Genomic DNA, 16480 nt, shown 5'->3' on the forward strand with positions numbered 1-16480 from the left:
AACATTATTTGTATTTTTTTACAAACCTTTCACGATGACCATCCCTACTAAAACTTCTTCGTCTTTCTCTTGATTGTCTTTCTCCACTATAGTCATTGTCACGATCTTTTTTATCACGACTAGGAGGATTACTTCGTTCACGATCTCTTTCTGGTGAACTGCCAATAGCAGGAATTGGTAATAATGGTTCTGTTCCTGGTGGTGGTGGAACTTCTGCTTCTTCATCAGTTGTTAACTTTGTTACTGAATCACTTTGTAAATCTGATTCAGAATTTGACTCAGGAAGTGCTATAATAAAAAGAAATAATAAAAAATAAAATTATTAATATATAACAGCAATAAAAATAAATAACATTTATATAATATTACAGATTGCTAACACTTTAAACTGTTTATACTATTCTATTATGAATTTTACATTTAGTTAATTGAGGTTAGGTACAATAAAATATCAACTGGTAAAATAAACTTTGAATTACACAATTACGCCACATTACATTGAGAGTCTATCAAAGAATCATTAATATAACATTATATACTCACGATTTTTTTATCACAACATACGAAAGTATATGACATTAAAAGTAGACTCGTTACGCACATCGATAATGGCGGCTGTCATTACTTTTGCGTAAGAATTAAAATTAAAGGATAACGAAATTTGGAAATAAATTTTTCTCCCCCATTCCTGTTTCTTATAATAATTATATTTTATAACGACATTTTTATACACAAAATTCTTTATGCATGATTTTAATGGAAGTTAAGTAACAGAATGAAGTGTAAATCTATAACATTTAGACTTTTAAATATTAATGTGTGTATAAATATTAATCTATTCATATGTTATTATATAATTACGTTTTATTTGTTTTTTTTTTGTAAAAAGAAAATATAAAATTAAAAAATATAAGATTTGTAATAATTTGGAATAATGGTGTAGTAACTAATAGTATATTCATTTGAAAGTTTATTACTTGCATTTATTATTTAATGAATATCATGCAATAAAAATAATTGATTTCAACACATAAATACATAGAAAAAAGAAGTAGAATACTCACTTGTTGCGGTTTGTGGTTGTGCACTAGTGGATGGAAATTGTTGTGGCAAGGATTCAAAATTAGCAGATGGTTCAACATATTCTACCAATGTATTACCAACGCTAGATGTTTGAACACTTTTAGCTTGGCTAGTGGCTTGTGCAGTAGGTTGTTGTATTTCAATTTTTGGTGGTTCTGGTTGCATTACTGACTGATTAATTGAAGCAGGTCTATATGTTTGTCTTTTAGCATATCCAGTTTCATTTTTAAAATTCATAACAGCATTACGTAAAAATCGATTTGGTATAAGCGTTTCTGGTGAAACATCTTTTTCATTACAATCTGGACATTCATGTTCTTCAGATTCTAATAAAAATGTTCGAATACCTGTTACATAAAATAATTAATATAAGAGAGCAATATATATACTGTAAAATTCTACTTTATATTCATTAAAAAGATGAATTTACATTCGTCACAAAAAGAATTCCCACAACAGGGTATCATTACTGCATCAGTTAACAAATCCTTACAGATGTTGCATAATAGATCTTCTGGTATTTCTAGCTTTTCTACAATAGGCTCAGGATCTTGAGAAAATGGTGGCTTTTCTTTTTTACCTTCTTTATATGCTTGACTAAAATAATTACAATAGTTATTATTTACAATGTTACAATGAATCTATTTCTTAATTAAAAACTTACTGATCAATAGCAGGAACAGCATATTGCCCTGTAGGTGTCATCATTGCACCTGGTACTAATGGACCTTCAACTGGTACCATAAAGCTCCTAGGAATTCCTGTACTCTTTTTAATTTCAATTGGCTCTTGGTTTGTACCAAGAGGGCAATTTTTTATCCAATGTCCAGGTTGATGACATTTATAACAACGATAATTTGTAGGTACATCTCCTGTCTGATTTGCACCACGTATTTTCATGTAACTAAGGAAACACAAACAGAAATATTTATTATCTATCAATAACAATAATAATAAAAAAAAAACAATAACAATAACATTAAAATAGAATAAGTATAATATAACAATATCATATATATTTAATAAATTTATCTAATAGAATATTTTTAATTGTTTTTATGTTATTTTAAATGTAAATGTATTAATTGTTTTAAATGTAAAAATATAGAGATGGGATTTTATATATATAATTGTTGAAAATTTCATATACATACTTTGATGGATCATAGTCTTGAGTCGATTGAGTCATCATAGCTCGAATTTTATCTTCTTCTGAACCATCAAGCCTAGTAAGATCTACAGCACGTCCCAAATTGGCTTCATCTTTTAAATTACTGAATGGGGGTGTTTCATTACGGTCCCAGGATCTTTTTTGCTGAATTGTCAATGGAACTCTAGCAACGATAAGGCTAGTATTCTTTGCTATTAATGCATTGTCATCTGTATAATCTAAAAATGAAATTCTTTTATAAATATGCTATTCTTTGCAAATTAATAATATATATAAAAAAATAAAAATAATACTAAAAAGAAATTGCCTTCTTTTGTTTGAGCATTGGTTATTTGTAGATCAAAATCAGTATTTTTTCCAATACGTTTCTGATGAAAAATAGCTTTCTTAAGATCTGCTACAGAAATATGAAGTCCATCAAAAGAAACAGTATCATAATCCAATGTAGACTTAAATTTATAATGGACTGACATCTTGGATGTTTAAGTATCCTATGAATATAAAATAAAAACAAAGAATTGAAAGTAATATATTTTTAGTACCTTCATAAATATTCCTATAAAAAATTCCTATATTGAATAATTTTTGGTTTATCTAAACAAAAATATATATAAAACAATATTTAAATATTTTTTCTTTGCATATTTGAGAGAAAAGGAGGGTAACATATACACTTTATATATTTCTAACTGCATAAAAGTATAGAAACAAAATTGTTATAATAAGAAGAAAACATGAAATAAAACTCGTAATCAATTTATACATTATACAAATAAAAATAAAGCTTTTTATATAGAATGTATATGAAACACAACGGATACAGACATACAGCACTATAGTATTTCATAATTCTATTAAAGGAGCATTAAATTTAATAGGAAAAATTTTCGATATATCACATAAGATGCTAACTTATAAAAGTCCGCTTTAATCTTTATATAGGTTAGATAATTATAATATAATCTCCATATGCATAAGAGATTATAAGACGAAATATACGTAAGCAATATTGTACATTTATTAATTCTTATGAAGTGCAATTAAAAAAAGCTCGGAATTACAAAAATTTATAAAAGATTACAATCACGCCACAAATACGTAAATTAGAATATTATGATGTTTTGATCAAAGATGGACAAACACAATATACATTTCGAGTATCTATATAGAAGATTACTATACTAAAATAACAAAATGATGATGAAATATATAGTAAACTACAATATATTACCTTAAATCAAATTCGTGTTCACATTACGAACACAACAATACAATGCGAACACCACAAACGCGAAGTGAATAATTCGACCGTACCTGGTAAGGGTTGAAAATATTCAGTTTATAGACGGCACAATCGGTATCGCCTTAGGTGCTAATATTACTAATAAATTTATCTCAAGCGCTTTTTTCGTTGAAATTCTATCTGCTTTATATAAACTTGTAAAAAAAAATCATTTTAATGAAATGAAATTTCATTATAAATTATTAATTATTTCACGTCGTTGCTGAGTATTTCCGTCTGGTGAATTATATATTACAACTAAATTTCCCTAGTTTTCAAGAGAGAGAGAAAAAAGAAAGGAAAGCAATTGCACTTTCAAGTAATTTTTAGCTCATACTTCTATGGAAAGATGTTGTGATGCTCTATGTGAAATGAAAGTGATACGGATTTGTAATCTTATTAATATCTGAGAGATGGCGTTGCTGCTGCGTTACAACTTTTATCGTGCGCGGTAAATTTTTAGGGTCATTACAAATTACAAATGTACACACGATATGTGACTTCTTCACATTTTAAAAATTTACTGAAAGGAATTTACACTTTTATTTATTATTAACAAATAAAAAAGAAGTATGACCATTTTGGATTTTACAAATATATAAATATTATGATCAATATTTTTAGTATCATGATCTAATTTATCTTTTATGTGATTAGATGTCTTACGTAATTCTATAATTTTATTGTAATGTGAGATAAAACATGCTATTATCTAGTAAATATATAATCTTACTAAAATTTCCCTATAAGCATATGTATGCATGTTACATACATATACGTATTTATAGTGTACATTTTGTGATTATTATACTTCGCTATATTTTATATATGTAATATGAGATTTAAGATAATCAATATTATCAATTAAGATATAATTGTTTAAGAAAAAAAGAAAGGAATCTTTTCTAAAAATAGGTAACTTAGGATTAAAAGAAACAATGAAACCTACTTCAAGAGCAAAAAAGAACAAAGTAACTTGTGACAATATTGTGATCTAAAGATTATAAATGGACTACTCGATTCTAGTATAAGAAACGAAAGTAACCAATAATAGATAAGTTCCACTGAATTTTGATTGAATAATACTGTCCAATCAAAACTAATATATATTTTATATGTTACGATTTGTATTATACGTATTTTTATATAAATTTTTAGATATGAACTATCTAATTTAAAATAACAATATTGAAAAACTTAATAAGATTCTATTTTACAAGTTGTATTTATTAAAAAAATATCACAAAATAATGTCTAAATATTGTGATATATTGCCTCAAATACAAAAAGCTGACTTGAATTTAAAGATGATATTAGATGAAATATCAAAGATGAGAGGTAATTTCTTATAAAAATGTATATCAAAATGGCTATATATATATATATATATATATATATATATATATATATATATATATATATATAGATATATATATTTAAAGTATTTAAATAATATTATATTGCAGTTAAGTGTGCCCAAATGCAGTTAGAAATTTTATGTCTGTATAAACCGCAATGTTTACAAATACTTGAAATGTTGAAAACATTAGAACATAATCAAAATCCTTTTATTGAATTACCATTTATACAAGAAACGCATTTATTAGCCGAAAATACATCATGAGTTATTTAAACTTATGTTAATTTAAACATATTAAATAATAATAGATATTCTTCATTGTTCAATTTATTCACATTCAAATTGTTCTTTATGTTTATAGTAATTATAAATTACAAGAAATAGGATATTGTTTAAATATATTATATTCAAATTATAGAATATACATGTAAAATATCAATGCAAGCATAAATGTATTCATAACATTCAAAATGAATGCAAATAATGCATAAAAATATAATCCATACTTTTAATTTATGTTTAAACCTTTATAATTATAGATATTAATGTATTTTTGTGTTCATTATGGATAAAAGTTCGATAATAAATTTAAAAAACAAAAAAACTTGTATTATAGAATAAATCTTAATTTTTCATGATATATATAAACAATAATATATATATTGAAATCACAAACAAAATTTAGAATATGTTTTTCTTGTAATCCCATTTAATATTAATATTTGCGATTCATATCGCTGGTAAAGATATATTGTAAAAGAGTTCTATATAGATTATATTGATTACTATATTTAACACGTTGCCGCAAATGACGGCTACAGCCGTCCGATTTTTGGCGATATGTAGGCAAATGACAGCTATAATCATGTTGCACATGACGACTGACACCCAATTTTATATGGCAGTCATAAACAATTGAAAAAAAGATGTTTCTGAGCACGATCGTCAAATTAAAAGTGTGCGACAACGTGTTAATAATGAAAAGATAGCCTCTTGTACATTTAATATTATATCATTAATTTTGTCTTCATCCAAATCAATCATAAAAACTTTGACCATGTTGATAAAATATATCATATTAACCCCTAAGAGCTAAGGAAAAATTCTACTATGATCATTTATTAGTAAAAACATTGATAAATCAGAAATTAATATCTTTATTACCTAGTCTTATTATTATCTTCTACATTTTTCTATGACATTTTCTATAGTTATTACTTTCATATATTTTATATATCTAAAAAATATTTCATGAAATTTGTCGGCAAAATGTATATATACTAAAAACTGAATGTTTTAAATAATAATTAAAGGAAATTCTATTGTTATAAGTATCACATACAGCAATATGTATTCATAGAATTAATTAGCACTATATCTGCAAATATATCATTTTTAACAGTAATACTAGAAATTTGAAAAATAGCTATAAATATCTTGAAGCTTTTTTACAAAAAGTTTTTATATAATTATATAAATATAATCGAATAATGATGACAATTTGTTTTTGAAACATTGAATCATAATAAATGATACAGTAAACATGTTTACAAGCATATGTCTGATGTTTTAACAATATTTAAATCTATATATTGATTTAAATCTATATATTGATTTAAATGGCATAGTTAATTGGTTCGGAGAAAGACATTGATTGAAGCGTTTTAAATTGCTGTGTAGCATTTATTTCTCATCATCGATTACGATTTTGCTAAAAAATACTTAGATCACTTTATTTCGCAGTCAGTAATGATATGTTAATTATTCGTCGTTGATTTTTGATGCAGAAGTGCGTCAGCTATTTCTTTCATGGTCAATCTCGGATCCTGTTCAATCAATGATTTTAAAATATCACTATCGAGTTCAGTAGATCGTAGATTTCGAATACTATGAAATAAGTCAAAATCATCTCTGGCAAATTTTCTGAACCAATATCGCCACTCATTTGCTTTCAAAATATTCCCATATACGTGACAAATTTTTTTTGTCGTAATTGTTGCGTTAAATCCCAATTGGAAATAACACAACATGCAATGGCGTATATATTCCTCTGTAAGTTGGTAGTCTGCCATTTTGTTTAATGATAATAAAAACTTTTTTTTCACAAAACAGTAAATCCGCAATCTGCTTCATAATACACAACAACAATATGTCTTCAATGTCAAAAACTTAAATCAAACTTAAGCTCATTTACTTATTAACATTTTCGCTTCGAGTGACAATATCGAATTATCAGCGATATTTACTATTCATGGAAAATTTCACAACGTATCGAAGCGAAAGGGTTAAAAAATGTTTAAATGTATATACATATATTTAAGGTGAATTTTTTCGCTTGTTTACCTTTTTTCTATCGATCCTTTAAACATATTTCCATAAGTCTAAATTCTTGGTATGATGAAGTTTATATAAATTTATTGAAACGATTTTTTATTTTAAATTAAACTATAAATTTATGATGACTTTACAATTTAAAATCTGCCCAAAGAGTCGAATCATTAGAGTAGATAAATGCAAGTGATTCGGATAGAAGCATATTCATAACCTTCAAATACTATAATATATTCTGGGCAAAATTCCGAAAATGGATATAGTTGCCACAAAAGTTTTGTGTTAATTGTATTTTTTTTATTTTAAATTTGTTATGAATGTGAATATAAATAACATAATAAATTTGATTCTGTATTTAATCTTAAACGACTGTTGCTACCATTTACATTTATAATAAAAGGTTTAATGGAGCTTTCAATAAAAGACAAATGCTATAGGCAAATATCTTGTTATTTGTTCATTCATTCTTCATTGTACCTACATCTTGTATGTTTATCTTATAAATATATTAATTTGAATTTATTATAAAAAGTCTTGGGTAAGTTATTAAGTAAAACTTTCGCAAATTTAATATTTTTTTAGAAAATTCTTATTGGCTTGCTATTGGTTGTTCAAAAGCTATAAGTTTATTTATTTCCCCTTGAAAATAGCAGACAAACATGAAAATGCCTTTCAACAAATAATGTTTATTTAATGTGAATAATAAACAATGTATAATTAACAGAAAAGAAAATTTCTTTATAGACTTCCTTGCATAAAAAAGTGGATACTGTTTCTCTTATTTTGTAATAATGAAAAACTAAGAAAGTTACGCTCACTCTGAACTCTTTACTTAAAATAATATTCACAGTAAAAATTGCTTTTGAGATTGGAAGAAAATATTTTAATATTAGTAGTCACAAATATTAAATATGTAACGTTAAGATTATAAGGACAAAAATTAACGACGTTGGAAAATAATAATGAATTATATAAGAACCGCAAAAAATTATTTCTTGAATTTTAACAACACAAATACAATAATTTATTTCATTGTATTTTTTTGTTAATTTTAATATATAAAATAATATAAAATTATATAAAAATTTGTTAATAATATGATATATTTGATGAGAAAGATAAACGAAATGGCGCTTTAGTTTCTTATAGATATCGAGAGTGGTACTAGATAAATGAAACGAGTGAAAATTAACCAATCAGCTTATAGAATTTGAGTGTTATTACTATATTGGCAACACTACTCAAAATATCGAGATCATTTGGAACAAAATAGCAATTCAGTTCAGCTTGAACGGGTGGCAGATGCAGTTGTACTGGCTGCTCGCGAGTATTTTCATTCCAAATTATTAAGAACGCTTTTAATTTTTCGTAGATTTTTGATAATACTTTTTTATTTTATAGAGTTATCCCGTTTCAGGCTGGACTTCGAGTACGGATCATAACGAGACGCTGATAATCCCAAGTATCGAGGTAAGTGCCAGCTCAGTTTCACTAGCCTATCGTTATAATATGGTCGCGTATCCTATCATTTTCTTTTCCTTTTCTTCTGTCTCGTCAACAACGCTAACCAAAGAACGATTCTAGCCGATGGTGATCTCTCCGATGGGTGGCCTACCAGGAGGTTATTTCCGGCTTACATTGTCTTTTGTTTCCGCGTTGCGTGACCATATCTCCACACATCTACGCGGTTTAATCCCGCAATTATTTCCTGACCGCCTTTTTAATACGGCTTCTTTTAAGCCGGGCGTAGGCAGGGTAGATGTATGCAAGATATGCACCCACTAGGGATCTTTGGTCATTGCGGAGGAATGGAAACATAGAAAACATGTATTCTCTGTTTTGGCGTCCGATGCAAAACTGGCACGTGGAATGAGAGGTAGAATAATTAAGTTCTACACCATTTCACACTATTTTTCCTAACCTCGGCGAATCGTATTGTTTCTATAGGAGGTGCATCTAATCTGGTGCTTTTTTCTATAACCTAATGAAAGGTAATAACTTTTGTTATTGCATGATAAAAATCATTGTCAGTGGCTCGTTATGTATATCCTTTCGAGAGGATTTTTCGTATTCGAATTTTCAGGTTTTTTAGCATCAAAGAAGAAACAAGGTGCTAGTCGGAAAGTATGCTGCATGATCTTCGAGGATTCAGTTGGAGGAAAACGGATCATCATGCTTATATATAATGCCTGTCGGGGGGATCGGTGACGATTCGGATCACCCATCCCCTTTTCCGGATAAATAAAAAAAGAACATTCTGGTTGTATGTTCTTCGTATAAGTCACGATTTTAGCGCGAGTTGGTTGGAATCTAATATACGACGATCCTACAAACAGAATTGGTCACATGTATGTTTTTGTAATTGATTCAAATTGGGCCCGGGCCCAACCCCACTCCGGGGGTGGGTCACCTTTGCAGCAACCTCCACGTGGTGTGACCTGGGAAGTTTATGTACTTCGTGCTTTGTTCATTTGAACAAACGAACAGACGTAAACTTGCAAATGGCTGACATTATAAATAACATCTAGTATTTTCATATTCAGTCAAATGTTTTTCTCTAACAATTTGTTGAATACCTGACACGCAATTTCTGTCGCTATTTTGGAAAAAATATCACTAATCGTATAATAAAACATTTTTCTTTATTATATACAGTTCTATTATCAATAAAAATATTGATTATTTACTTATAATTGTTCGAATTTATTGTTTATAAACGTTCAATCGTTCTCCAATTTTTTAATTTAAGTATTGTGCAATGTGTTCATTAGTAATGTCATTACTTCCGTCAACATTCAAACACTAACATTTTTTGTAGTTCATTCCTGTAGTTAGTATCTAATTCCAAATTATTTACATTGTAATTTCAACAACGTATAATTTATTATCCAGCGATATATAAAAAATCGTTTTAAATGTTATGTACTCATTCTTTTGTTTCTTTTTGCATCGAAATATTAACATTAGCAGCTAAAGCTTTTACTTTCCTGTTACTACGACACATTTTTAAAATCTTTGGTTTATATCGAATAACACGTAATGTAAGTTGTCTAAATTGCTTCTATGTATACGGTAATTTGGACATCAAAGACTGGGTGTTTTTATGTTGTATATATTTTTTTTTTCAATTTGCTTTAACTTCCATCTGAACAATGACATTCGCTTCAACGGCGTGTTTTGTTTTTTCTTAGTTTATAGATTATGTCGTATAATCTTGTCGATTTAAGTCTAAGTTCTATTATTTCATTTGATAAATTTAATTCTCGAAGATATAATAACGATGATTTCACATTCTAGTTTCCATCGTCCTTCAAAATTTCGATTTTCTGACTATGCTGAAATTCTTAGCAAAATAATATAATAAAATTACAAAAATATATATAAAGTAATAATAAGATAAACAGAAATAAATTACCATAATATTTTTGACTTTTTGTTCTCTTAAATTAATATTCATAGGTGTTAATTTCATACTTGGCATAATATCTGGCCTAAGTTTTCTATATTTATAATCTATTGTAACATAATCAAAGTCTAAAATGCAACATTTTGTCATTTCTTTTAATTCATCATCGTTTAATACATTTCTTTTGAGCGATGGTAAAGCAATTTTTCAAGTTATAAACATGTTCGGATTTCCTGGAAAATAATGCGAGGGGACTTTTATTCTCGATGGGCATCCAAGAATGCAGCAAATTTTAACCATCAAAAATTATACGATTTACAATATTTTTTTATCTTTTACGTTGTATAATAATTAAATTAACTTCTAACTTCAATAGAAGATTCAAATACATATACTTAACTACTTATTTAATGTTACTATTTTTGTTCGTGTATGAAAATACAAATGAAAAGATTTAATGCGCCATTATTATATATATATGATGAAGATCGTGTGAACACAAAACTTGTGTAAATGAAAGAGTGGTACGTAAAAGTTTGATAAATAAACCAATCTAGTTGTTTAGCTCTAAACTGACGTCATTTTAAAAGATTTTCATATAGTAAATTTGATGTATAAAATATTGTAAATAGGATTAGGTTTAATTATCAATACATTTACTTTTCCTTTTTTCCTATTTAGTTTCTTTGAAATTTTTTTTAATTGAAATATAATGAACATCAAAATAAGAACAGAAAAACAATTTAATTTAAGTGATTAGATATACAATAATATGTATGTTAAACAATCATTTAAAAAACAGTTCATAATATAAATAATAAGTTCATAATATTTTAATTTTATTATTGTTGAATTGAATCTACGTTTTGGTTTCATCTTTAATATTAAACTAATCGGTTATTTTTAGAAAATTAAAAATAATTAAACAATAATATTTATATAGATTTCTAGATATTCGTAAAATTTATAATTATCATTGTCAATAACTCTTATGCATACTAAAGAAGTATTCAAATATGAGTCTAGATAAAAACAACAGATGTCAATAGAAGTATTCATATTTCAGGTATAGCGATTTAGTCTAACAATCTTCTCATTATTAAATGTTTTATTAACAATTTTAAGAAAATAACTGAAATTGAAGTAAGAAAATTTCATATTGTTATTAAAAACTTATAATGCATCGATTCGTGTTAGATATGTCTATGAATTTGTTTTAAAAGTGATTGTTTATGATTATACTTAAGAAGGACAAACGTTATGCAAATTTATAATAATATATAATAAACTTGTTACTTATATACATATATATATATAATATGTAATAATATATATATATAATATGTAAAAATATATATATATATATATATATATATATATATATATATATATATATATATTTATTTATTTATTTTATAATTTTAATTATAATCGTATTATTGCAAATATTTAATATTTAATGTAATATGTGATACATTCGATTAAATATAAAATCAATTATATTTTTTAAGGGATCGTGAAAAATAATTTAATTAATTAACTTTAATTTGTGATAGTTTATAGCTTTGAGGAAGTAAAAAAATGTCTAGTATATCCAATGATCAAAGTATTATTGCTCAGAAAACTTGAGATGTTAAATAATGTTAAAATCAGTATAGTCGATGAAATATACAGATATGATAGAAAAGAACAAGATATATTGACAGCTAAGCCATGGGAAAAAGAATATGTCTAATATAAATGTATAATCATTTGTACAAGTTTAACATCATTCTTTAGAAGTTCATAATAAGTAAAAATCATATTTAATTTTACTAATGTATTAGGTTTTCTCGATATAGTCTTCATTTTTTCAAAGATATTAAAATCTTAGCATTAGTATTATTAAAAATGGTAATGCATACACATTCTGGTGGAACGTTAAAGGTAATGGGTCTTCTGCTTGAAAAAGTAACAGCAAATACAAAAATGATTGTTATGATTCTTTTGCATTACCTGTTGAAGAGACAGAAATAAGGGTTAATGCACAAGCTCAAGCATATGAATATATAACTGCATATATAGAAACTGCAAAACAGTTGAAATCAAGAGAATATAATTTTTTTGTTTTTATTAACATATTAAAATATCCGTATAGGTCAGCAAACAAGAGAATACTATTGGGTGGTATCATAGTCATCCAGGTTATGGATGTGGGTTGTCTGATATTGATGTATCTAGACAAATGCTTAGTCAAAATTTTCAAAAACCATTTGTTGCTATTGTAATTGATCCTGTGCGAACTATTTCTGCGAATAAAGTTTGCTTAGGAGCATTTATAACTTATCTAAAAGTACATTGAGAAAGTTATATAGAATTATAAATTATAATATATTTTATCATAATGTATTAATATCAAAATAATTTGTACTATATTAATGTCAATGACTATTCTTAATTTGGAAGGATATAAGCCTGCTAATGAGGAACCATCGAAATATCAAACAATATCTTTAAATAAAATCGAAGACTTTGATGTATATTGTAAACAATATTATTCGTTAGAAGTATCATATTTCAAATCGTCATTAGATAGACGATTGCTAGATTCTTTATGGAATAAATACTAGGTGGTTGTGATTTTTCATGTCTTGTTATGACACAAGCATGTATTCAAAGATATATACATATACTTTAAAAATTTAATGAGGCAAAAATATGTTTTATTTTCACATTTTGATTTGCTAGAAAGTATATATAGGGATGTATAGGCTTTTAATTCATACATCACCATCACTTGAGCTCATTTTTATGTTAACCCAGATTTCAGGATTTTCCAAAACCAAATAAACAGGGGAGCTGCTTAATAAGTCCCTTGCTATTAACAATAGGTTCCGTACAAAAATATAAAAAGGACATTATTGCTAATTATCTGTATGGCAGTAGTTATTGAATTTACAAATAAAATGAACCAAACCAAAACACTATATTCTTAATCAAATAAAATTCTGAAAAATTTTTCGATTCCAATCTCCTGGCATTTGGTAAAAGTAATGGGAATTCAATAACACGTTTATTAGATATTAAAGAAATGTATTTATTTTTATGACGATGAAAAAAATATAGATATAACTTTACTTGAATTCATTCAATTTATTGATTTACAATGTTTATAATACATTACCTAAAAATAGCATAAGAAGCAATGATGAAAATCGTCCTACAAATTACGCGTATGCCATAAGATAATTATTATCGATATCAGTATTATTGGTATTTATATTTTTCACCATTATAATAATAATAATTATTATTATTTTTATATAAATTTTTAGTCATCAAAAAAATATTAGAACGAAATTTATTTATTAGTTACATATAACTACTATACTATTTTAATATTTATTAACTTTTGTATTGCCAAAAATACGAGTTATTAGTATTTTATTTACTCAAATGATGTTTTTTATCTTTATTATTGAATTTGTACTGACATTTATTAGAATATACTACAATTATCAGTGATAATGAAGGAATCTTGCTGCATTTATGTGCAGTAATTTTGTTATACAATAAAACATTAAATTTTTTCAATAGTTACGCACTTTCGTAAATTACATTATTAGTTTGTAGTGCGGTTTGATCTTTTAATATTCTGATCGCTGTAAAGCGCATTTATGCTTTTGTACTTTACGAGTGAAAAATTAATATTTGGAATGTAGTAATATTGAACGCGTTCTTCTATAAAAACGTTACAGCTTTCATTTTTATTATATCCATATGAAATATACATAATATACTTTTAGTAGTTCATTTAAGCATCACTGTTTGCAAAAATATTAAAATTTTAGAAATAAGACATTCTTATGTATTATATATATTACTGTAACAAATACAATAATTTAAAATTATAATAAAATTTAGAAATGTTATTATATTTTAGAAAAAAAAAGAAAACTAATATTTTCAAATTGCATCACTTTTGTAGCCATGACGCGATATAATCCATGTAATTTTTTAATAGACTTATGTATACATAAATATGTTTATTTGTTTAATCAATTTTCATTGAAATAATAATTGGTAACCTACGCCTGAAAGTTCTTTCTAATAAACTTTTTTATTTAGAAACAATAAGTAGAAAATGAAACAATTATTAAGGTTTAATAATATAAACATTTAGAAAATTTAAAAAAGATTATTTGTGTGCCTTCAAATCTGCTGATATAGCAAACATTACAGAAGCAATCTTTGTAATAATAATTTGTTGTAATATATTATATATCTAATACATAAATGCAGACAAGCTTTTATATGGTTAAATAATGCTAACGAAAATCAATATTTAATGATTTTGAATTCGAAAAATGAAATTAATTTTAAGTAAACATACTACTATACAAAATACTTGCACTAGATTTATTAACATTTTTGATCCAATGTAAAAAAACTCTTAAATAAATTGGTAAAATACAGAACCATGCACGATGACCCGTGCAGGAAAGTCTAATAACATTATTTATTTTTAATTCCTACTTCTATTTTATTGTACACATATATAAAAATCCATTGTATATTATATATGTTCAGTGTGTAAACATGAATTTTATGTTACAGCAACACAATAAAAAATAAGCAAAGACGAATTACGATAAGCTTTACTTGCAATTAGTATAAATTTCACGTGTATAAATGTGTGGCAATTTTAAACCGTAAAGAAAATAATTCAATTGAATAAAAAAGATCCATAGAGTTTAATAAGATTATTAATCATTTGTAATCACGACATAAAGTGTATGGAATCATAAATATGATGTAAGTAATATACAGTTTTTTAAAGATAAAATTTCCAATTGCATTATGACGATCTCTAAAGTTTCAATTCTGTTATTTTATTAACACCCATGACAGTATTATTCTGGAAATTTAGATTTTTAAAATTGATCTTCTACATATTATTAGTCACACCCATTTTGTGGGTAGATTATTTCAAGAGATTATAATATCGAGTTGTGTACACTATCGCAATTATTAAACTACTGAATTTCACTGTAATAAAAGATTCCCATTCCTTCTATCTTATTATGTATATTATTACTCAAATGTTCTAATGTATATACAGAAAGTATAATTGTATAAATTATTTTTACATATATGAGTACATATCGAATAAATGTTTGTTAAGTATTACCTGATGTTTTGATTGCTCATTAACGCATAATTTTCAATTTTTTATCCTAGTATGATCATATGTAGTAAAAAATCAATATTTATGTGAATTGAGAACTATGCGTAGTTCTTTGTTCTATTTTTAGACAACTATAATTTGAGCTACTATTTTTATTTGTTCACCAAGATTTTATATTTTCGATTCATTTATACATTTCAAATACATATGAATATTTTGGAAAAACAATCATATTTTATTCTATATAATAAGATTAATGGAAGGGAAATCTTTTCCTATTAATGTAAAATCCATTGGTACATTATCAATAGTTACGGCTGTACATTATACGTATGAAGTTACTTCGTACTGAAACTTTTTTAGAAACGTATAAAATCTGAATGATACAAAAAGTAGATCATATGAGTTTTAGAATGAATAACAGTCATATAAAATGCGCATCTATGAATATCTCTACCAAAAGTAACCACTTAAAAAATTTTTTAACTTTTCCTATACTATTGTTCTTTCAATTATTTGGATTTAAAAATATTTATGTGATCATTATTCGTTATTATTTTTTAGAATAGTAGTTTATAGTTTATATACTGCATTAATAATATTTACATGAATTTAAGCAATATTCTACATCAGAGACGTGCAAATTTTGGATTGAAGAAGAAATAATTCTCTTATTACTG

The 16480-nt window shown here is 25.8% G+C and overlaps 3 protein-coding genes across 5 annotated transcripts in view; 1 reads left to right on the forward strand and 2 right to left on the reverse strand.

Moving 5' to 3' along the window:
* Window positions 1-3792, reverse strand: part of LOC124952957 (E3 ubiquitin-protein ligase RBBP6) — a 14622-nt gene extending 10830 nt beyond the window's left edge. For 2 of the 3 annotated variants that reach the window (XM_047503660.1, XM_047503678.1), the window contains exons 1-7: window positions 3486-3792; window positions 2562-2745; window positions 2238-2472; window positions 1748-1987; window positions 1514-1680; window positions 1065-1430; window positions 27-288 (exon numbers count right to left, since the gene is read on the reverse strand). In XM_047503660.1, coding sequence (XP_047359616.1) covers window positions 27-288; window positions 1065-1430; window positions 1514-1680; window positions 1748-1987; window positions 2238-2472; window positions 2562-2727 — 1436 coding nt within the window. In that variant the 5' untranslated portion in view covers window positions 2728-2745; window positions 3486-3792. The remainder of the gene's footprint in view (window positions 1-26; window positions 289-1064; window positions 1431-1513; window positions 1681-1747; window positions 1988-2237; window positions 2473-2561; window positions 2746-3485) is intronic. The other variant, XM_047503668.1, reaches the window with a different exon arrangement.
* A 504-nt stretch (window positions 3793-4296) lies between these two features.
* On the forward strand, window positions 4297-6109 carry LOC124949224. Its single transcript, XM_047493973.1, has 2 exons — window positions 4297-4874; window positions 5003-6109. Exons 1-2 carry the CDS (start codon window positions 4787-4789, stop codon window positions 5158-5160), a joined length of 246 nt encoding a protein of 81 aa, XP_047349929.1. The 5' UTR covers window positions 4297-4786; the 3' UTR covers window positions 5161-6109.
* Window positions 6110-6558: 449 nt separating this feature from the next.
* LOC124949216 (histone-lysine N-methyltransferase SETMAR-like) lies at window positions 6559-8127 on the reverse strand. Its single transcript, XM_047493961.1, has 2 exons — window positions 7240-8127; window positions 6559-7020 (listed from the first exon to the last, which is right to left on the reverse strand). Exons 1-2 carry the CDS (start codon window positions 7263-7265, stop codon window positions 6654-6656), a joined length of 393 nt encoding a protein of 130 aa, XP_047349917.1. The 5' UTR covers window positions 7266-8127; the 3' UTR covers window positions 6559-6653.
* Window positions 8128-16480: the final 8353 nt, after the last annotated feature.

The sequence above is a fragment of the Vespa velutina genome, chromosome 1 (genome assembly GCF_912470025.1).
Source record: "Vespa velutina chromosome 1, iVesVel2.1, whole genome shotgun sequence".
Classification (NCBI taxonomy): Eukaryota; Metazoa; Arthropoda; class Insecta; order Hymenoptera; family Vespidae; genus Vespa; species Vespa velutina.

Coding starts and splice junctions, on each gene's coding strand:
- LOC124949224 (XM_047493973.1), top strand. CDS start 4,787: ATGTCTAAATATTGTGATATATTGCCTCAAATACAAAAAGCTGACTTG. Junction 4,875..5,002: donor TGAAATATCAAAGATGAGAG/GTAATTTCTTAT, acceptor ATTATATTGCAG/TTAAGTGTGCCCAAATGCAG.
- LOC124949216 (XM_047493961.1), bottom strand. CDS start 7,265: ATGTTTAAAGGATCGATAGAAAAAAG. Junction 7,021..7,239: donor AAAGGATCGATAGAAAAAAG/GTAAACAAGCGA, acceptor ATTATGAAGCAG/ATTGCGGATTTACTGTTTTG.